Raw genomic sequence first — 22,345 nt, 5'->3', positions numbered from 1 at the left:
ACTGGTTGTGACACTGGGCCTAGACATTCTTGTATCTGGTTTAAAAAAAATAACCAAACAAAAACCAAGCAAAAAACCCACCTAAAAAATGCCCACATGACTCTGCTTTCCCTGCTAATGATGCCTTTACTGTGTTCTCATAAATTTATGATTCATTGGCAGCTGGGCTGGGGAGTATTGTCAGTTTTTGAATAATGTTTCTGGACGGTTTTGAATGTTTCTGTTCAGTTCCCCACCCCCCCCCCTCCACCCCCCTTCAATTTATCTAGCGCTAGCAGCATTAGAAATGGGAGGATTGAAGCAGTGTTTGAAGTGTGATGGTGCCACAGCAGCTATGCTGGCATGTCAGGATGGCTCAGTGCAGGGTCTGAGAGCACCAGAAGTGGGGCAAGAGCTGAGCAAAAATGCGCCAGGAGATGGTTAGGCTGGCAGCTGTGGAGGGACAGCTTACAGCTGCAGGGCCAATGAAATGCAGTTAGACTGCTTAACAGCTTGCCATCCTGGCAAGATGGAGATTTTTTAAAAATTTTTTTTAACCTTCCCCACTATGTGCCCAATCTTATGATCCTGCCCCTTTTTTTGGTGTTATCAGACCCTCCTGCGAGCCAGTGTAACTCCCTGAGGTGGCAGAAAGCTGCCTGTTCTTTGGGACAGGAGAGCAAAAGTTGCCCTTGAGGCAGCTGTCACAGGTGGCACTCCAGCTTGGATTGCTTGTTGTGTGCTCAGCCTCCCTATCTTGTTTGGTTTTTAGATGGCAAGTTTTTTTAGGTTAGATAACATCTTAGTGTTTGTAAACCCGCAGTGCTGCCCAAATGTGACTTGTAAATACATGCTCTGCCTTCTCCTACCTGTTGCTGCAGATAAACTGAGTTCTCCAACTGCACAGATGGCTTCTTTTATCTTAATATTTGGCTTGTCTGAAGGGGATCAGTTTACTTAATTTGTCTAATTCATAATCCCATCTCAGTGGGATCTATATGCAGAGGCTCTGTACTTGTTTGTTGTAGAATTGCTTTTGTTGATGTGTTAGTCGTCCCCTCCCCTCCCCTCCTCCCTGCTCTGCTAAATTGAATATTGGCCTAACTCTGTAAGTCCTCTGTAAGAGGGCTTAGAAGGATTATTTTCATGTTAGATAGGGTCAATTTTAATAAAAACTGGGGAACAAATAAACTAGTCTTGTTCTAAACTGCTGCATGTTCTTTTTTAATTTCCAACCTGAAGAACTGGATGATATTCACTTGAAATAATTTTGTTGGTTTGGGTTTTTTCCATTGCAACTGACAACTTTCCCCGAGGAAAAATTCATTGTCTTGGCAGCCTGTTGCATAATTCAGTACGGATGATTACTGTTTGCTAAACCTCTAGTTTTGGTTGGAGCAGTTCTTGACAGAACAAGGACCCCCATTGCCATCTGTTAGTATTGTCTTTTGGTTTTTCTCCTCCCCAGTATCTGTAAATACATCTGGAATCTGTATGTGAAATAAACATTTGTATTCTGTTTCTTTCTGCTTATGGTACAGAGCTTCCAGAAACTTTATGTTTCTGGGGGGAAAAGATTTAACTATAGGGGACAGAGTTGTAGTTGGCTGTGCAGTAAGGGGGTGTGTGTGTGCACTAGACGGTGAGTATTAGGATTTTTTCTAATCCTTGTCTGTGGTTCACTGCAAAACCATAAGAAGGTGTTCGGGTGCAGTTCTTCAGGATCTTGGTGGTAAGTGAATGTGTTTTCACCCTTAAGAAAGGGGCAGAGGGTAGTTGAAACAATAAAGGGCTGAATTAGTCTCAGGTTGCCCTCCAGCCAGAGGAAATGGTCTTGCTACCTTTTGTGGTAGTGACCCAGTTTGTATGGTCAGGAAAATTGAAATATTTATTTAAATAAGTGACCAGAATACAAATAAAAGCTTGGTCTGTGTATTCCACTTCATAACACAGCTTGTTGCTGTGGTTTGTAAGCATATACTCATATGAAGTGTTCGTTTTCCTTATCTTTCAGTTAGGAGTGTCTGCCTGGTTTATGCAGCTATATGTGAAGTGTGTCTGAACTTGGTGCTTCATGTCTGTGGGTGTCCCTTTCCACATCTTTAGTGTATAATTTCGTTATAATTGAGATTTGAAAGTTCTTTGTGAGACGCAGCACGCCTGCATTGGCAGTACTGGTTTAAGGTACTCTTACAGCAGCCAGGGGGTGCTTGCACATGTGCTGCAAACTTCTCCCCTTACCTCCCCGAGCCCTCTCAGCAGCCAAATTTGCAGACTGCTCTTGGCATGGGCTCTGAACAATTTGCAACGTGGACCTGCAAAAGATTGCTTCTTCTGAAGAGGGGCTTTGAGTGCGCTGCGTGCTCTGGCACCTGGGACACGCAGGGGGAAATATCTTTGCCTGCTGTTGCTGCTGAAGACAAAGTATTGTCGAAGCATGGCCTTACTCAGATGAATTCTGCTGGAGGTGCTGGTTTGGAAATGTGTTGTAAATTTTAAAATGGTAGAAATGAAAAATCTCATTTTGTTGCCACTGTTTATATTTCATGAGAAAGTAAGTACCTCAAAGTACTAAAACCAAGAAGGGAGGTTGAACTTGGTTACCTCTAGCAGACTTCTTCAGGAGAAGTAACTACTGAACTTTTATGCATGTTTGCTTCAGATTTTAGGATTGCTTTAAAAATGTTGAGGTTACCTATTGCTGTGACTGTACTTACCAGGCAGTTGCTGGGCTTCCTGTTGCCCTTTTCTGTGCTTGTTTACAGATGCAGATTTTCTCTTAGGTTTAAATTATACTTGATTTTTTTGCTTAACTTCCATTTTGTCTTTTACCTTAAAGTAGAAATAAATTTCATAAGCTAAGAAAGTAATAGTGAATTCTAGTGTATATCAGAAAAACTTATTAACATTTTGGAAACTCAGGAGCTTATGAAAGGAGTTTAATTTTCTTGTAAACTAGAGATTGCTCTTTCCTTGGAAGGAAAATACTCTATTCTGCTCACTTCTTTCCTGTCTTCTTTCTGCAAACCGATGCCCCTTCTCATGCTTTATTTGAGGTGTGACTGCAGAACAGATTGTATACTTCTACACTGTAAGGTATTGTCAAAGGAAATGAGAGTGTTTAGTTGCAGCTAAAATTTTGTTTAATCAGTCCATATTGCTTGCTTCTTCAAAATTCCTTGAAATGGAATGACGAGGAGAGTAGTTATTTTTGCTGGGGGCAGCAGCAGGAGTGAAAAAGCTGCATTTTAAGAAATATGGGAATGACAGAAGCTTAAAAAAAATTGTAACACACCTGATGTGTGTTTATGTTTATAAATACTGGAGAGCACAGCCTTGGGTTTCACCTCCTTAATGTCACCCTATGGTGCAGATGGAGGAACAGGTCTGTGTGTTTTGCAATGAGTTTTGCTGATGGGAGTCATTTGTCCTTACAGTTGTCTTGCGTTACTTTTGGATTACATAAAAGGGGGGTGTGGTGCAAGTTTCCCTGCTTTATTGTTCAGTTGAGAGAATCATGAGCAGTCCTACACTGTGTTTATGATGCAATGATAAATCCTAAATCATCAACACATTTCTAAAAAATGAGTGATGTGCCGATATCTCACGATGCTTCTTTTACTGGTTGCAGAGGAGCAGCTGGGGGAAGCACTGTGTTCTCTACTCAGTGGTTTGCGAGTTAAAAGAACAAGTTGAGTCTTGTCCTCTCAGTAGGAAGAAGACAATAGAAACCCAGAGGACGCTTAGCACTTGGATTAAAATGCTTCCTTACTTTAAATTTTAACCTTTCTGAGAGGTTTGGGTGGAAGTGACTTGCTGCTGAAAAAGATTGAAACTAGAATGGGATACCTTGTAGAGAAAGTAGGCAATTAAATGGTCTTGCTTGGACAGACTGTGTGCAAGATACGGAGTTTGTAGACATGGATAGTGTGCCAAATATTGAAGAAATGGGGAAAACAAAAGTTTGGCGTTTCTGAACTGAAAAGTTCTGATACTCAAAGCCAGTGTTTTCAACGAATATTTGACTGTAGGGAAAGGGAGACTTCTTGGACACAAGGAAGAAATTCTTTACAGTGAGGGTGGTGAGACAGTGGAACAGGTTGCCCAGAGAAGTTGTGGATCATAGAATCATAGAATGGTTTGGGTTGGAAGGGACCTTTAAAGGTCATCTAGTCCAACCCCCCTGCAATGAGTGGGGACATCTTCCAATAGATCAGGTTGCTCAGAGTCCCGTCCAACCTGACCTTGAATGTTTCCAGGGATGGGGCATCGACCACCTCTCTGGGCAACCTGTTCCACTGTCTCACCAACCTCATTGTAAAAAATTTCTTCCTTATATCTAGTCTGAATTTACCCTCTTTTAGTTTAAAATCATTACCCCTTGTCCTATTGCTACAGGCCCTATGAAAAGGTTTGTCCCCATCTTTTCATATAAGCCCTCTTTAAGTACCGAAAGGCTGCAATAACGTCTCCCTGGAGTCTTCTCTTCTCCAGGCTGAACAACCCCAACCTTTCTTCATAGGAGAGGTGTTCCATCCCTCTGATCATTTTTGTGGATGCCCCATTATTGTAAGTGTTCGAGGTCAGGTTGGACGGGGCTTTGAGCAACCTGAAAGATGCTGAAAAGATGTCCATGCTCGTTGTGGGGGGGTGTGTGAATTAGATGATCTTTGAAGGTCCCTTCCAACCCAAACCATTCCGTGATTCTAGATTCTGCATCTGTCATGAATACTGCGAAGCAGGGTGGGTACAAGTCCTGCACGTCCCTGACCCTGACACTTCTTGTACAGCTATTTCATCTGCCCTAGGGACAGCCCAGGTACTGGAGTCCGTATGTCCAGGTGGGGTTGAAGTGCACAGACCTCTGAAGGACTTTGGAGTACGCTCCATTGTGCTTAAGCATAGAAGGTGAATGAGCTCATCTCATCCTTAGTTTGAAAACTAACCTGAAGATTTTTGCTTTTGAATTAGTAGGAGGAAGGCTATTGCAAGTTGGAAGAGGATGTTAAGATGGTGGCAATAAGTTATACAAGCATATACTTTCAGTAAAAGAAAAACAACAATTTAATTTAGCAACATTTATCCGTAAATAAGTTTTGTTTTAGCACTGTGGCAGCACACACACACATGCATGGTGTCTTCAACCTTCTAGGAGGATCTCGTCTGGTTCAGAAGTGGCAACCTCTATGCTGGAGCTCCTGGTGTGCCTGGTACAACAGGAGTGTTACTGGCACGTGCCATCCTAAAATTTGACCTGTTACATGTTAGTTTGAGATGTTGATTCAACCTCTGTAGGTGAGGATTGCTTTGTTTTACATTCCTGTGTACTTGTATAGACAATATGCGGGGTATGCATAGATGTTTCAGTTCAGCTGGAAAATGCCCCCTTGCCAGCTCTTGCTCAGGGCTTACAGTCAGCAGTGGGCTGAGGAGCTGGGAGCGTGTTTCTGCTGCTGTAAAACTTGCATGTCTGTGTACAGCTTGAGGTTTGACTGAGAGCCCCTGAAGCAGCAGTGCTTCTGCTCTGAGGTCTGCTCAGGTGCTGTGCCTGCCCTCCATCTTGTGCCTGTACAAGTTTTTTTTTTTTCCAAAGGGATTGCATTTATTTATTTATTTTCCCTTGTAGGCAACTACCATGTTTAAGTCAAGGATTGATCCTATTCTCTACTGATCTTGGCGCAAAAGCAAGGTTACTTTTAGTCAACAGCAACTTCGAGTGTTAGTTAAATAGCTGAATGTAATTGCTCTCTTATCTGTGGTGTTTGGGGTTTTTTTTGTTTTTTTGGCTGGTTTTTGTTTTTTGGTTGGTTTTTGGGGTTTTTTTTTGGGTTTTTTTTTGTTTTGTTTTGGTTTTTTTTTTTTAGAATTTTCCAGGAATTCTGCTTTTCAGGTGTGGGTAAAATTTACGTTGCTTTCACTACAATACCTGTCTTCTGTGTAATCTGTCCAGTTACCCAAATCTGAACGTTGGGTGTAATCTCATACGTACAGACTTGCTTAGCAATACCTTTCTGAGTAAACAGATCTTCCTGAAGTTAAAAAGTAAATGGTGAGCACAACTTTTCTGATTGTCTGTCTTAAACCAGAGTACGCTGCAAGCTGGGAGCTCTTAAATCATTTATGCTTGCTTTGTCGTCATCCATCAGCCTATTTACTGTGTTATGCTGTAGCCTTAAATTTGCATGTCTGCTGATGGAGTATAGAGTTATCAACACTTCTAATATATAGGAGGCATTGACTAATCTGATGATTCTTGTTTGTTCTATGGTAATTTCAAACAGATGCAAGTACTTGTTAATCTTCCAGTTCTTTTAGTTTTATTCCAACTTCAGCAGGCAAGGCTCATTTATTTTGTTAATTTGCTATGAATGTACTGTTGTTTTCTGTCTGAATTGCATACATCTCATTCAGCCAGAAGATTTAATTTGAAGATTGTATGCTTGACATCTAAGGCACTTAAGCAGGGCTTGGAATTCCCCTTGCCATATGTAGATGCCGCGTGGCAGGTGTTTCCTTGGTGAAGCTGGTATTTTCAAAATACATCTGCTGAACAGGGCACATCATTCTTTCTGCCATCTTCTGAACTTCAGAACAATCTTCCTTGGATTCATTCAAGCCAAGGATGACTTTCTGTCTCGTTCTCAGTAAGTGCATAACCTTTTTTTTTCTTTTCATCCGGTAGGAACAATACGTGCTTGGCAGGTGCAGTGGCCCAGAACTGTTCACTCTTATTAGTGTTTACAAATAACCTTCATAGCATAGAGAGTCCTCAGCAGTCATTAAATAAGCGAGAAGTGAGAGATCTTGGCACCTCTTGAGCTATTCTGTCCCTGCCAGCATCAGAACCTCAGTATTTGAAGGCAAGAATTTGTGCTGGAAGTGCTGGGTAGTTTCAGAGGTATCCTCACAGCTCAGGTGGAAGTCATGACAATGTTCTGATCAGAACAGTTTTTTCTGTTAATATTTTTCTTGCAAGTAGCTCTCGTACTGAGAGGCTGGAGAATGTAAATTGTATGTGTGTGCTTACGTGTGTGGGGTTCATAAAGCATTTAAGAATGTAAGAGGATTGCGGAGATTGAATCATTGTCTCAGTTGCTGTATGGCTTTCACCCTAGGAGTATGTAAATATTTTGATTATAAAGCATGTATCAGTTTGTGTTTAATGATTGATTCATGTTTAGAAGGGAGACGCTTATGGTTTATGTTTGCATTTTATACTTATTTTAATCATGCTTTGTTTTTTGTTTTTTTTTTGTTTGTTTTGTTTTTTTGTTTGTTTGTTTTTTTAATTGCAGCAGCTGTTGCCGGGTAAAAAGTTTTGGGAATCTGATGATTCCAGCAAAGATGGACCAAAAGGGATATTTCTGGGAGATCAGTGGAGAGACAGTGCTTGGGGAACATCAGGTAGCTCAATTATTTACTTAATTTAGTTGGGGTTGAATACAGAAATGTGCAACTCATCTACTCAAAATTGCTGGCCAGTCTGGATGACACAGCTTTTAAAAGATTTTTAAAAACATCTGTTTTACATAATAGAAAACTAATAGAAAAACCCACATTGCTTTGTGATGGAGTTAAAAGATATCCATAGTTATAAAAAGATTGTCTAATGTGAACGTGTGTACCCTCATGTTTGTCTGCTTAAAAATTTTAGATTGCCATTAAAATTTCAATTCAAATTTTCTGATGTATTTTCTGCCTTGGGATGGATTACTTCTAAGTTTGAACAAAGATATTGGAGAAAAAGATTAGTGGGAAAAAAAAAAAATCAAAACCAACCCCACAATTTTTTTAAATACTAAACCAACCAACCAAAACCCAACAACATTCAGTTTAAAAAAGAAAAAAAGTGATGTTTTGAATTAGTAGTGTTGAAGTTTATCTGCCAAGAATTTTGTTCTTGGATCAGGCTGTCCCTTCTGTTGAATTTAAGGGGAGAGTGTTCAGGTTGGTTTTAGTTAAATGGCAAAAAATCACATGCATGTGCTTAATTTGAAATGATAACCTTTTACTTTTTATTTTCTGTGCTTTATATATGTAATGAATATGCTCCTTAAACACTGCTGAGTAACTCATGCAGTTTCCAAACAACTGCACAGAACTACAGCTCCAGGGGAGATGTGATTTAGAGCAACTTCACTGTTGTGTGGGTTTTTTTTCCTGCCGAAAATATCCATTATTAGGGCGAAGGTATTGGGATAGTGATAAGGGCATTTTTTTATTATTTAAATTTCAAAATGGCTGTGAAAAGCGGATAAAGCTTCTTAAAATCTGATAGGCTGAACCTTGCAGTCTGGCTGAGTACTGGGGAGATTTGGGGGAGCTGCTGCCTCCAGCTGTCTGACTTGCCTGTCCGCAGTGGATGTCCATAGCAGCGCCTGCATCCAGACCTCAACAACAGTTTGTGCCTGGTTGTATTAATATAAACTGAAGTTGAGGGTGGATTAAAGGGCTGAGCCAGACTCTGAACAGCAACAGCTGAGAAGACTTTCTCCTTTGCTGCCTGTATTGTTGGGCTGGTTGCATCCACCAGACAGGCAGGGTAGACATCTGGGGGAGGTAACCTCCTACGCTGGCTGATCACAAATCTCCGTGAGTCAAAGCTCTTCGTCTCATCTCTTCCTTTGTTTATTCTCAGTTAATCCTGTGCACCTTACAGCCTTTATTCCTGAGCCATGGCCTGCACTGATGTCTGTGAGTCAGCGAAGTCATAGTTTCCCCTTTTGCTCATCTAAAATGAAGAGAATAGCCATGTCTGAGCAGTTGCTCAAGGTCACTGCCCCAGAGCAAAGAGCACAACGTGGAGGTGGGGTGTGGAAGTGTCCTTGGCCAGAAGACTAGTTTGTTCCATGAACAGTGGAACTAATGAAGCCTGGTTTTCTGTAAGATGCCCTTCGCTCCATCCATTTTCCTTTCTGTCTGTGTCCACAGTATGCACTGCAGTCCACTCATATGGCTTTGGTTCTTCGCTACTCTACCTTGAACTTGTAGGTTTAGAGCATTTAAAGCCAGTACTCCTAAAAGAAGCAGTCCTGTCTGATGCAGGCCACTCCTTTCTTCCCCTGCTGGTGGTACAAGTAGTTAATGCAGCAGTGCAATGAAACCTGCTGGGGAATTGATCTGGGTTAAAACTAGTTTTTCTCTTTTCTTTGTTAGCTTTATCCCCGAAAAATCTCCCCAGTCCACTTCACTTTGTGGGCACATAGATGCTTGTGCTGGCTTGAGGGAGAAGGCAGGAAGGTGTACACAAGAACAATGATAGAATAGGATTATTTCTCCTGACAGCCTATGCCTGCTTTATAAGGAAGCTACAGTATCAATATCATTGCATGTCCCTTCCACCATCCCCTGACAACTACTGTATCTACTGCATATTATTTTTGACTCACTGACTATTGCCAGTCTGAGCAGCCAGGAGCAGAGAACTTCTTCCCTTCCCTCGTTGGGGATGTAGGGTCACTTTCTCCTGCCCAGACAGCAATTTTTGCAGAGCTTGTAAGGACTTGGAGATCATCTATCCTTAGTCTGTTCTGGTGGGATCTCAAACCCTCATGCTGCAGGGATGATAAAGGGATGATGGGGCTTATGCAGGAGGACAGGTGATGAGGAAGAAGAAACTAAGTTCTCAAACTTTTTATCGAGGAAATAGCAGCTAAGAGAAACTCTGATCATGACACAAATATGGCAGTTCATATGACCAAAAAAACAAATGTAGGCTGGTGTAATGGTAGGATGATGTTTTAAATGACAAACCAAGACTGATTGTTTTTTCACTGTACTAATGCAAGAGTTTTACTAAAACTGAAAACTAGAACTTTGTTTTTTTAATTGCGACCTTTACTTAGAGACTTAAATTTCTGAAATTCTATGATTTTAGACTTCAAATGTAGTTATTGCTTGTAGGTTTACAGGTTCTAATATTTAAAAAATGAGAAAGCCATCCTGCTTTTTCTAACGGACATCCATCAGACTCAAAAAGTTGGCACTTCTTAGTACAATTAAGACCCTAGAGAGTACATATTTAATGACTTGCCTCCTTTGAATAGTTGGATCTACTTATAAGAATTACACATGTTTTTGTTCCAGATCACTCTGTTTCCCAACCAATTATGGTTCAGAGAAGACCTGGTCAGGGGTTTCATGTGAATAGTGAAGTCAACTCAGTGCTTTCACCACGGTCAGAGAGTGGAGGACTTGGAGTTAGCATGGTGGAGTATGTGTTGAGCTCATCTCCTGGAGATTCCTGCCTAAGGAAAGGAGGATTTGTAAGTGTGCCTGATTCTGACATTTGAGTTCCCATTATGTTATTTTCTCCATTTGCTGCTTGGTTTGTTTGTTTCTTAATCCATTCCTAAAGGCAGATGTTTCTTCTTTCTTTTATTTGCTCTTAGTTTAGCTGTCTTTCTTAAAACGGGTAGGCTAGCAATTTAACCGTTGTTCTTGACTTAGGGGATGCAGTATGGGAGATGGGTGTAAGGGATTGTGAAGGTTGCTGACATTCCCTGGTTCTTTGGATAAGCACACCGGCAGTAACACCCCATCTAAGCTTGTCGTTGGAACAGTATGCAAATATACCTGTGGTTTTTGAATGAGCGTGTGGCTGCTTTGTTGCTGGCTAAGAACAAAAAGCTCCATGTAATGATGCTAGAAACGTAATGTAGCTACAAAAGCCACTCCAGCAGGGGAATGCTTTCAAGGGAATATCGTTTCCTATGGAGAAATGGCATTAGTTACTGCTTTTTGGAATGGGGAAGGGAGTACAGTTGCTGCTGCCTCGAATCTAAGGATGTAGTGAGAGAGGCAAAATCAAGTCCCATCCCTGTAGTGGGGAAAAAGGGGCTGCATCTCAACTCTACCTCATCAGCCAAGTGCTAGGCCAGGAATTGTTGAAAACCATAAAAGTGGAGTAGGTTTGTTGCTGTTAGACTGCTGTGCTCATCTGTTCAGGGAGCTGATTTGTGGTTTCCTTCATCCATCCTCTTATTTTTGTCCCTCATTAGTGGGCACCTGATAACCTTGTTGAACCCTGAGCCTGAGCAAGATGATTTTTGAGAAATGAGCAGGCAGTGGAAGGAGCCAATTTATCATCAGAATTGGGCACCTGATAGTGGGCACCTGATAACCTTGTTGAACCCTGAGCCTAAGAAAGATGATTTCTGAGAAATGAACAGTCAGTGGAAGGAGCCAATTTATCATCCGAATTGGGGTTGAGAGAGGTGTCTGCTCTGCAGCATTGATAGTCAGGATGCCAGTTCTGAAATGAAGGGTCTCACTGGTGAATATCACATTGTGTGGGTGAGAATTGGGCTCCAAATTTGTATTTACAATTGGCATTTCCAAGTCTGCCCTTTAATATTAAGGAAGCACGATTTTATTTTCTTTAAAAAGAAGCTTTTTAAACAATCTTTTTTTCTAAATGTGGGGGGAACCCCCCCCCCCCCTCCAATTAGAGAGAATTGGAAAATTTAGTTGATAGAGGGTTCAAATGCCCTGTTACTTATGGAGTACTTTTCCCTCAAATGAGGTGGAAGACAGGGTTTGAATGTCTGTTTTTGTGACAGCACCAAAGCTGTCTCTGATAAATATGTTTATATGCCCCTTGCTGTTTTTTATCATAAATTATGTTGTTTTTCCTTTCCCTTTTGTTGTTCAAAACTCTGCCCCTGGCATAATCACCCTTTATTCTTCTCCCAAGTGAAACAAAATGCAGACATTAAGGGCAGAAATGCTGGAGATGTAATACCACTCATAAAATGCTCAATAGAACAGACATCCTTTTTTTTCCTTTTCCCCCCCACTCCCCCTTCCCCCCCCCCCCAAAAAAAAAAAAAAAAGTGCTTTCGGATTATATGAACCAATGATCAAGCTAGTGATTGACTTGAGTGCTCTTAAATGAGCCATACCTTGGAATTCACTGTGCAAATCAGTGTGCAGATCACAGTAATGCCCCCCAAAGGGTGAGGTGATCCTGTTCTGCTCAAATACATGCACTTGTCCAGTCAATTACTGCATCTTTGACAGAGACAGTGATTTTCGGAGAGGCACTAATGCAGTTTGTACCCCTTCAGTACATGCTGTTGTATTTAAAAGTTCCTGAGTTAATTTTGAAGTGCCTAAATCCCATCTAGAAAGAGGATTTGGATAAGTATTTAAAATTATTTTGGGGTGGGATTTTTAGAGCCTATAGAAGCAGACCCTGAATTACTAAATGGAAGAAACTGAGTGGATAGATAAAACCTCTCTTGGAAGAGTGAGAACTAGTTCCCTTCTTTCTTCGATTATGATTGACTATTTTGCTTTTTTACGTTTTTATTTGTAAGAACTAATGTTTGCAAGTGACTTACTGTATTGTGACATGTTTCCTTGATTTGTTACCATCTTGGAATAAAAGTAAAATTGATCTGAAAACTAAGCTTATTAAAAATAATGTCTCTTTTGCCTAGGGGCCAAGGGATGCAGAGAATGATGAGAATGACAAAGGGGATAAGAAAAATAAGGGCACATTTGATGGCGATAAATTAGGAGATCTGAAGGAGGAGGGGGATGTGATGGATAAAACAAATGGTTTGCCTGTGCAGAATGGAATCGACGCAGATGTCAAAGACTTCAGGTAGGTGCACCATTAGTTAATAATTAATCAGTGTCACACCTAACATTTTTTGAAAGATTTTCCATGCTGTAGTGAAAAAGCCTTTGACTCATTGAAACAGTATCATAAGGATGTTATAATATATGCAGGGAAGCACTGTGAGAAGGTGGAGGATAGCATCTGATAGCTCTAGTCTGTGCAGACCTAGTTCTGTATATTGTAATCTTGTTTTATTTTCACACCTGTTTTTAATTAATCGGTATGGGATTCCTATGGAAATACCTACTAAAGATGTTGACTCTGCTTATATACTAGTCTAAATTATAGTTGGGGTTTTGGACTTATTCCCTGTAGCTCTCAAAAGATTAAAGGCTTTTGAAATTGTGGCTATTAATGTTATCAATGCATTTGTATTTCTTGCTAGCTTACCTACTTGCTGTGCCTTGTTGACATGCAGGAAAACTGTAAAAGCAAAACAAATGTGCTGTGAGGTGCATACTGCTGGCCCTTGCATTGAGATGAACCATTTCCCACTCGAGTCAAATGCTTATGTTAGGTAATTAGGAAACCATGGCAGCTACTTTAGAAGGGTTTCAAGTGAGATTCAGCGCCAGAGCATCACATGGTTAATAACTACCAAATAGCTTTATGAAAAAATAACTTTGGCATTTCTGAAATCCTGTCTTCTTGTGAATCTCTCAGTTGAGGAGAAAAAAGAAACAATTTTTTTTACACTTGTACTGTAACAGGTATTTGAGTCAGGGGGACTGAGGGTTTTGTGGGTGGGGTTTTTTGTTTGTTTTTTTAAATACATAAATTGCTCTGTAGAATTCATGTAGGGAACTATTTCAGACCATCCTTTTATTTTTTTTTTTTCCCCCTTTATCACAACATCTACAAGCAGTTCTGGTGAGTACTAGTGTCTGTTGCTGTTAACTGATGATGTGTGACATGGCATTAAATGGACATGCTTAGTGACAAGTATCTTTTCTTTCTGCATAGCCGTACACCTGGTAATTGCCAGAACTCTGCTAGTGAAGTAGATCTTCTGGGTCCAAACCAGAATGGATCAGAGGGCTTAGCCCAGCTGGCAAGTACTAACGGTGCCAAGCCAGTGGAGGATTTCTCCAATATGGAGTCCCAGAGCGTCCCTCTGGATCCCATGGAGCATGTTGGTATGGAGCCTCTTCAGTTTGATTATTCTGGCACTCAAGTACCTGTGGACTCAGCCGCAGCCACCGTGGGGCTCTTTGATTACAATTCCCAACAGCAGGTAAAGTGTCAGCCGTTGGTCTACGTACTGTTCCAGTTCCTCCAAGAGAGTCATCATGGGGTTAGCACGAGCTCAGGCTCTTGTTTTGGAGAGAGGGATGGAGGAAGACTTGGAATGGTTTCATCACCTCTATGCCATCTATAGAGTGCTGCATGTGTGCTTGAGGCAGGAGATCTACTTAACGTGGGCATCTGAACAGCAGTCTTAAGGACCTGTAATAAACAGCAGTTATCAACAGCAATTTTCTGTGTATTAATCATTTTTAGCTTGAGTAAGTTTGCATTGGAGAAGAGCTTTAAATTAGTAAAAACTGCTAAACAAAAAAAACCCCTACCCTCAAGCCTTTAAAGTGACTTAATGGTCAAACGACTGTTCAGCCTTGGTGTTGCAGGCCTGCTTTGGGATGTCTGCAGTACTGAACCTGAGCAGACTGAAGGAATAATGAGTTTAAACTGGCTCACTCGCACTTGAGCGTGGTTTAAAACCTGAGGTCAGAGTCCAGTACTAGAAAACTTTATCTCAGCCCAGTGAGTTTGTTTGACCTTTTCTCCCACGCAAGCGGCCCAGGCTTCTCATCCTGGACAAGTAACTTAAGTCCTTGCTTTGCTGTTGGCTTCTCTTGAATGCTGGGCCTAGATCCAACAATCGACTCGTAATCCACTCCTGTTCCTGCTAGTTTGAGTAACGATTGTAAACTTTTATTGTTTTCCTTTTGTACGTATGATATCCCTCAAGAATAAAATCCTTTGTTGTAGCTGATTGCAAGAGTATGCAACTAGCCCTGGGTTTCCTGAAATATCTGATCTTTTTTAGTGCCTGTTGGCACTCTGTAGTGAGGAGAGACCATTGCCAAGTTTGTGCTAAAGGCCTACCTTCAGAGAGTTATCATAGTATTAAAAGCAATGTAAATATCTGTGTTATAGCTTAATGGGCTGTTTTATTATATAGCATGTTTAAGAGGTTAATGATGGAAAAAAAATTAATGATTAAACTAAATAGCTGCTGTGTAGTTCAAATAGGGGAAGAAAAAAACTAGTTTCAAGTCTTTGTCTTACTCTGTGGTATAGGACCTTGAATGCAAGAATTAGTTTTAAACAATGAAACTTGTGTATTTTTTTAAAACAGTATGTTAGAGCTAACTAAGTGAACTCCTTTTTAAAGAACCATTAGGTATGGGAAAATAACTGCAGGAATGTGAAGCCTGTAATTTGTATTTTGTCTGTTAGTGTATTTTATTTAAATTAAGGCTCATTTACAAGTTCAAGTAGTTTTTATTTGTTTCTTCCAGCCTTTAAAAAATAGGATTTAAAATTTGGCATGTCTTGCGCCTATCTAGAAATAAAAACGCTTGAAGTAAGGCCGACCTGGAAAGTGTGCCTATTTCAGAAGGGATTGCAGTACGGCTTTCTGGCTCTGACCCTGTAGGGAGGCCTGGGGTTTTTTGTTTTCTTTCTATAAAGGGGATGGGTAATATCCATGTAGAGCTGATGTCATCTCCATGTAATCACGCTTAAAACTCTTTGCTGGGTTGCCTGTGAAGCTGCAGTTCTCTCTCGTCTCTTTGAACTGTGATTTTTGGGGGGGAGCAGGAGGTCCTGGTGCTGTGAGCACAGCTGCCTGCCCACCCAGTTGCTCTGGCATGCTTAGCTCCCACCCAGGTCATGCTGAGAATAAGCAGGCCAGGCTGTATAATAAGGGCTGTTATTTTAGTTTCATCTTTGTTGCAATAGCTACTTACACCTACAGTAAATGCAAACCACAGGCTTTTGTAAGTGTAAGTGCTGTATTAAAGATAAGGATTCACTCTTTGGCCAAATGTGACGTCTCTCAGTGCACATTTGTGTAAATGCAATGTATCTTGGCACCATGGTACCCATTTTCTTAATATATGATATCCAGCAGCCAGTGTTTCTTGGTATTCGCTGTCTGCCAGTTACAGCTTGTATGAAAGAAATTTGTCTTTTGGCAGGATAGTTTTTTCCATTCAGTTGTCAGAAGGAAATACGTCCTGAACAAAAGGATCTCATTCTGTAAAAGTGTCTTTCTCGGTCTGTTGGGAAGCGTCATATACTTTGAAGGGATTACAAGCAAGTACAGCTAGAAGCAATATTAAGAAAGGAAGGTCTTAACCACGTGTAATCTGATTAGAGATGTCAGATGTTTATATTGCAGCAGAAACTGGCTTACAGAAGTCTAATCTTACAATGTTCCCATAACTGTGTAATACAGATTGCGATGTTTTGGTTTCTTGGAATTCCCTTGATGAACTCCCCCACGTGTTATGAATGATACTTCATTTGTGTACATGTGTGAGAGAGGAAAATAGCCTCGCTTTTTGAAATGTCGAGTGATCCTGCTGAACTCCTCCAAAACTGTGTCAGTCATTTGTAGGTTTTCACTCTGAATGTGATTTCTAATAGGCTAAAATGCTCTGTGTGTACATTATTAAAACTTCAGTCTCACATTGTAAATTCCAGTTAAAACTGCTATTAGAAGAGGTTTCCTTTTTGCACTTACTGGAGCTCACAGTTTAATACTGATACATAGTTCAACCTTTGTTTCATATCCCGTAGGGTTCCAAGTAAGATGACAAGAAGCTATTATGTGAGTTTTTACTTTTTGCTTTGCTTTCTGGACTATAGGTCTTTGCTGTCAGCAGATGGAGACCGTGCATTGAGGCTTTAATAACTCTTCCTAAATACGTAGAGTTGATGATTCCCAGAGCTCATGTGGTGTAGGGGCTTATCTGGCTAAGTAGAGCCTGAAATTGTGATCGTTTTTGTTGGCTCCACTTCCTTGTATATGCCACAGGCAATATGAAATCTGCAGCTGCAGAAAGTTTTAGCTGTTCACATTGAGTTTCTTCTGGGTAAGTTGAGTCTAGAGTCTGGGTTTGAAGGCTTGCAGAAACTGCAATTTAAAGCGGGCAGAGAGAGAGGTGGCTGATTTGAGTCACTGTCAGAGTGCATGGCTTAGATATCAACATTTATCTGACCTTTCTTTGGAAGGGAATCTCTGTAAAGACTTGAGAGGAGGTCTGCTGCAGGCAGAAGGAATCCAGCCCTTCCTCATGCTTGTGAATGCACACTGTGAATGCAGAATGTTTGCATGTGGTTTTAAAGAAGCTCAAGAATATTGTCTAAGGAAGTAAGCATCACTAGGTTGGAGCTAAGTCGTTAGGTTTCTTTGACTTGAGGATGCAGACTTACTCTTTGTGATTTCTTGAGCAGATGAAAGAACTCTGCCCAGCTACTCTGTTCCTTATTCCTACTTTCTGTAATACCAGTAATTTTAGGTAAAGGAGCATCTTTTCAGTCTCCCTCTGAGCCTTTAGGTAGACTCTCAACAGCTGCTGACAGCAGCTATTTGCAGAGCATTTTGGATACTGTGACTTGATTTCAGCAAAAGGAAAAATGCACAAAGCTGGTGTGGGTCCTTGACTGCTAAATTTGACTTCCAGACATACATCAGCTGTGCTCAGAAGAGGGGGAGAGAGCAAGCAGATAACAAAAAAAATACAATAGCAGCAGATGAAATATTCATGCTTTGAGTAGTTGTGGATTTTTTTTGTTTGTTTGTTTGTTTTTTGCTAGTACTTCTAATTTAAAAATGGATCATTGAGATGCATTTGGGAGGTGTGGAAGTCATCAGACATGTAAACTGAGCACAAGAAAAAGTATTTTCAGAGAAGATAAGTGCTTTTTTGCCTTTAAGACAGGCAACTAATAATCTAGCCATTTCCTCTGCTGTTCACCTTGGTGGAATACACATTAGCAGACTGGAAGAACAGATCCCAGGGTTGCAAAAGAATATGAAAATTAAGGGTTTTGGTGAAGTGTTTGCAGGTGAAGAAAGCTAAAATATTGGATTGCTGAACTCAATACAAAGGTAGAGCACAAAGCCAAGGATGGCTGTTCTAGATGTATCTATACCGAGCAGTGAAGCAGTTTAGGGGATATGTATTTTTTGTCCATATCTGCCCATGCTGATCGGTTAATGAGATGTTGCTGGAGACTCCTACAGAGCCAGTATCCCTCATTCCATTTTCTGTAGGTCATGTTGTCCATGATGTCCTTGTTTTTAAACTAAAAGATGTCAGTAGAGCATTTGATCCAGCTACTAATGACAGATGGTATATTAACAAAGATTACACCCCTCATAAGCACTCAACTTTGTGTAAGCATGAAGTATTGTTGAATGACATGTTTAAAAAAAAGAAAAAAGGAAAAGAAAAAAAAAGTGTGTTCTGCTTAAAGACTGCTAGGAGTGTTTTATGGCCCTCCTGTTGTTAGGCCCAGGGAGGTAATAAAGTAACCGTGGATTCAATAAGTTTCTCCATAAGCAGCATTACGATACTCCTTGGATATATGGACAGGCCCCAATGTCTTAAGGGGTGAGCAATCTTTGGGGAAAACAGTAGTGACTGGGTTTTGGGCACACAGAAGATCAATTCTGGATCCCCCAAGTACTGAGTTTCCACATCCTGAATCTGATACTGATCCCTTACATGTTTTTTTTTCTCCTGAACTTGTGAAAAAAGAAGAAAATAGAGGTGGACTATCACCCATCTTTTTTTTTTTTTTTTTTTCCAGTTTTTCTGCCTAAACAGTGCAGTTGCTCATCCTGCTCTCAGGAGAACCAACTCCAATTTTTGCCTATAAAAAAACCCACCCTAATTTTCTAAATGATTCCGTGCTTCTTCTTGATGGTTGTGAGTTTCTGCCAAAAATTTGGGCAGAATTATTATTGCTGCTTCTGACAGCTGAAGTAGCTCACTTGTCTTGTCTGAAAGGAGGGCAGAGATAATAGGTGTGAAAATTGAATGGCATTTAGGCCTATTTTTTCCAAGTGAGTGTAGAGAGAAAACATTTATCACAGCGGTTTTTGTGAAGTCATTCACACCTCAGAAATAATCACTTTTGGAAATAAGTGGGCATGAACATTGCTTCTGAATAGTTTCAGAGTGGCTATTCAGGTTGTGTATCCTTGGATGTTTTAATTAGAGCTGAGCGATGGTCTGCTAATGGATTGGTTCAGGAAGTGTTTCATTTAGATAGAGGCATAGGAAGCTGGGGAAGTTTTTTAGTAAGGATCTGGATGAATGAAAAAAACCAAAACAAACCACTGAGCAAAAATACTTTGAAGACTAATGTAATCCTCTCTTTTTTTCTTACTGAGGATGACTGTTCTCAATAACATGGCCCATTGCTCCGTAAGGTTGCAGTGAGCTGGCGAACTTGTACATGCTTTGGATGACTTAACCAAAAAGTCCCCAGGTCGGGTTTCTGTCTGTGGTCAAAGCAGAATTTACACTTCATGCCTGGATTCACATAGGAGATGCTGGAGATGGAAGGCTGGCAGGTAAAGGAAGCATTTTGTCCAGGGGTTTGTGAGCTGCTGAGGCTGGCATCCCATTTGGTGGCTCTTGAGCTGGCTGTGAAGCCATCTTGATGGTATCATCTCGCCCACACCTTGCTCTGCAGCCCACCTGCTGTCCTGCTTGCCACTTCAGACACTGGGAGACTTGCACGGGTTGTCTGCTGGTGTAACTGCAATTTCAGTGTAGTCAGTGTTGTTCAAGATCGGGAAGTGTTTGTGGCAGCTACTAGTGATCCACAGGTTGCAGTTAGGGGTTGTGTGTTTGAGGAGTTGGGGAAAAAATGGCTTTCAGGCATTGTGCAGAGAACAACTGAGAAAACCCCAGCTGTGGTTTAGCTGTACTTCAGAAATATTTTTTTTTTTTCAGGTGGATTATCACAGGCAATCGATTTCAGAGGAGTTGTTTTTTTCAATTACTTTTGAAATATTTCTCTTTAAAGAGGAATATCTGTAGTTGTGAAAATAAATCTAGTATAAAGGAATTGCTTTGAAAGGAAGTAAGAGAATGCTTTTTGTGCATGAGTAAAGGACCTTTTTTGTGCTTTTGTCCCTCTAGTTGTTCCAAAGACCGAATGCACTTGCTGTTCAACAACTAACAGCAGCGCAGCAGCAGCAGTACGCGTTGGCAGCTGCTCATCAGCCTCACATAGGTAAGTATTGCATTTAATACGTTACATTTTACTGGACTTCCGTCAATCCTCAGAATGCATTGGGAAAATATCAGGGAAAAGGGTTGGTAGGTTTTAGAGAATCCCAAGTATGTTTTTGCAACTGGTAATTGACACACAAGCAGAAGTATATTGTTTGAAGATTTACTTGAAAAATTCTGGAGGTATATCTTGCACATCTCAAAAGCTCTAGAGCATGCATGTCTGGCAGGAATGACACTCTTACCCTTGCTGAGAGTGCTGTTCAGTAATGAGAGCGTTTTGAAGTACTTGCTTGCTCTGAGTGAGGCATGAATTTGGGGTAAGTGGCACAGTGAAGTGAGGGGAAAAATGCACAATTCAATATACACCTAAATGTGCTTCCTGTGGTTCAGCTGTCTGGGGTCTGACTTTAACTTAAAGATGTAATTTATGCAAACACATGATTCATATTATTAAAACAGTATAGATTAACTGGGAAGAAAGCACTTAATCCTGTGCATAGAAAAACAGGAGAACTGTAGAAGGGCTACTCCTGGATGATTAAACTATCTTAAGAGTTAAATGGTTTCAGCACAATAAGCAATTTAAGTGGTAGTTCTTCCTACCCGAAAGCCCAATACAAATGTGTTGGGACTCTCCGGGCTCTCTGCAGTGCACTTGTGTGCTTATTGGAGTTCAGGGATAGACCTGAATTAAAATTATTTAGCTTTTTAACTTACTCCCCTTTACCTCCCCTCCACACCCCTCTCCCGCCCACTGGTAATTTCTCTAATGATTAAACTGTTTCCTTGCAGAGGAAGGTAATGCGTACACGGCAGTGATAGTGCCCTGCGATGTTGCCTGTACACTCCTGAGCTCCTTCCAAACTAATTAATTCAAGTACTGGTATTGTGTAGTGGGCATGGAACTCAGTAGGGTAAACTGGTTCTCCATCAACTTGCTATAGAAAATACAGAATAGTAACAAGCAATTAGATAATGTTAATATCTAGATGGTGTTAATAGTCACCTAAATGGTAAGGGTGTGTCTGTGCTGCAGATGTATCTGAGCAAGTATGGGTATTGTATATACGAGTATTTTACCACTTCAGCTTTACTTATGGGGCATTGCAGCCTTGGAATTAGGTTTCTTTTATGTAAATTATATCCTCTGTAGATTGTTTATTAAGACTCTGGGAAATGCAGTGGTTGCTCACTCCCTATAAAAAACAACCTGTAAAAAGATTGAAAATACTAAAGCAACCTGAGCTTTTGTGTTCGCCAGCCAGGTAGCCAGGGGTGTTTTGGTAGGGCTTCAGTTCTAGTTAAGTTTGTTTTTACTGACAGGTATGTTTTCAGCAGGTTTAGCTCCTGCTGCCTTTGTCCCCAATCCGTACATCATCAGCGCTGCTCCACCGGGAACAGATCCGTATGCAGCTGGACTTGCAGCAGCTGCAACATTAGGTGAGATACTTCCAGTTGTCTGTGCATTCGTGACCGTTTTCTGTACCAAAACTGTTCTTGAGTCTGTGATTGTGAAAATTAAATATTAGTTCATTGTAATTTCTCTTAGAGAGATCATTGTATACCAGTGAGTTGGAACACAGTTTGTCTTGGAAACTGTATTTTCTGTAGATTAAATGTGATAATACTTGTATAACGCTTGCTATGGGCTCTGTCTCTGTTGAGGATAAACAACTAGAGCAAATCTGAAATAAAACACTTGCAGACATAAACGTTGCTACATGTTTGGGTTTTTTTGGTAACTGACAGTAGTGAGAGGTACCTTTGAAAATATACTTATTAAATGCTAGAAAGATGGAAGATGTCTTTTCTTGCCAGGAAAGTTGTATTTCATTGCTGTTTAGCTTGACTTACTGTAGTGCATCCTGCAAATGATATCTTTCTCTTTTTCTAGAGTCTGTTAAGAATTTGTGCTTTTTAGGTTCTTTACATAAAAACATCCCATGTCTGCTGTGAGGCTTATACTATGAATATGCAGTTTTCCATATGGCAAGCAAAGATGGTGGCTCTTGTCTTCATGCAAGATCTTTCTCCCAAACATTCACGTATCAGTTTCCAAATTCTTGCCAACTGTCACAGCCAAAATTGTTGTATCTTGAGATGACAGCTCGGTAAAACAGCTTGTCAGGCAGTGTGAAGAACACATTGTACATTGAACTTTTGCTGCGTATGCCATAAAGTTCTTGCCTAAGCATTGAGGACAAAGGAGGAATGTACTTTCAGAAGAACGTTTTTATAACTATGCTTTTCTTTCCATGAGCCACCAGGAAAGGAAGCCTTCTACTTTTTAAATAAAAACTGCTTAGTTCAGAGTAGTGGTGATTTTTAGTGGAGCCTGCATGCTGTTGCCACGCTCCACTTAAAACTTGTATACCCACTGCAAATCTCTTCCACTATGGGATAGCTTGTACCAAATCAAAACCATGAAACGTTGGTTGTACGTGAATATAGCGCTCTGCCAAACAGCGTTGTG

At 40.6% G+C, this 22,345-nt stretch overlaps 1 protein-coding gene and 1 non-coding gene across 14 annotated transcripts in view; both read left to right on the top strand.

Moving 5' to 3' along the window:
- Positions 1-22,345, top strand: part of PUM1 (pumilio RNA binding family member 1) — a 78,047-nt gene that overhangs the window by 23,621 nt on the left and 32,081 nt on the right. For 5 of the 13 annotated variants that reach the window (XM_041129386.1, XM_030038347.1, XM_030038345.1 and 2 more), the window contains 6 exons: positions 7,275-7,383; positions 10,066-10,244; positions 12,423-12,589; positions 13,571-13,841; positions 19,777-19,870; positions 21,196-21,312. In XM_041129386.1, coding sequence (XP_040985320.1) covers positions 7,275-7,383; positions 10,066-10,244; positions 12,423-12,589; positions 13,571-13,841; positions 19,777-19,870; positions 21,196-21,312 — 937 coding nt within the window. Of the gene's footprint in view, positions 1-6,604; positions 6,624-7,274; positions 7,384-8,660; positions 8,862-10,065; positions 10,245-12,422; positions 12,590-13,570; positions 13,842-19,776; positions 19,871-21,195; positions 21,313-22,345 lie in introns of those variants that run through there. The other 8 variants (XM_030038355.1, XM_030038346.1, XM_041129387.1 and 5 more) reach the window with 5 other exon arrangements.
- Positions 20,092-20,177, top strand: LOC115352257. Its single transcript, XR_003927058.1, has one exon. It is a non-coding gene; the product is annotated as a small nucleolar RNA SNORD103/SNORD85 (small nucleolar RNA).

This window comes from Aquila chrysaetos, chromosome 16, assembly GCF_900496995.4.
Source record: "Aquila chrysaetos chrysaetos chromosome 16, bAquChr1.4, whole genome shotgun sequence".
NCBI classification, from domain to species: Eukaryota; Metazoa; Chordata; class Aves; order Accipitriformes; family Accipitridae; genus Aquila; species Aquila chrysaetos.
This window is presented reverse-complemented; position numbering and strand designations above follow the sequence as displayed.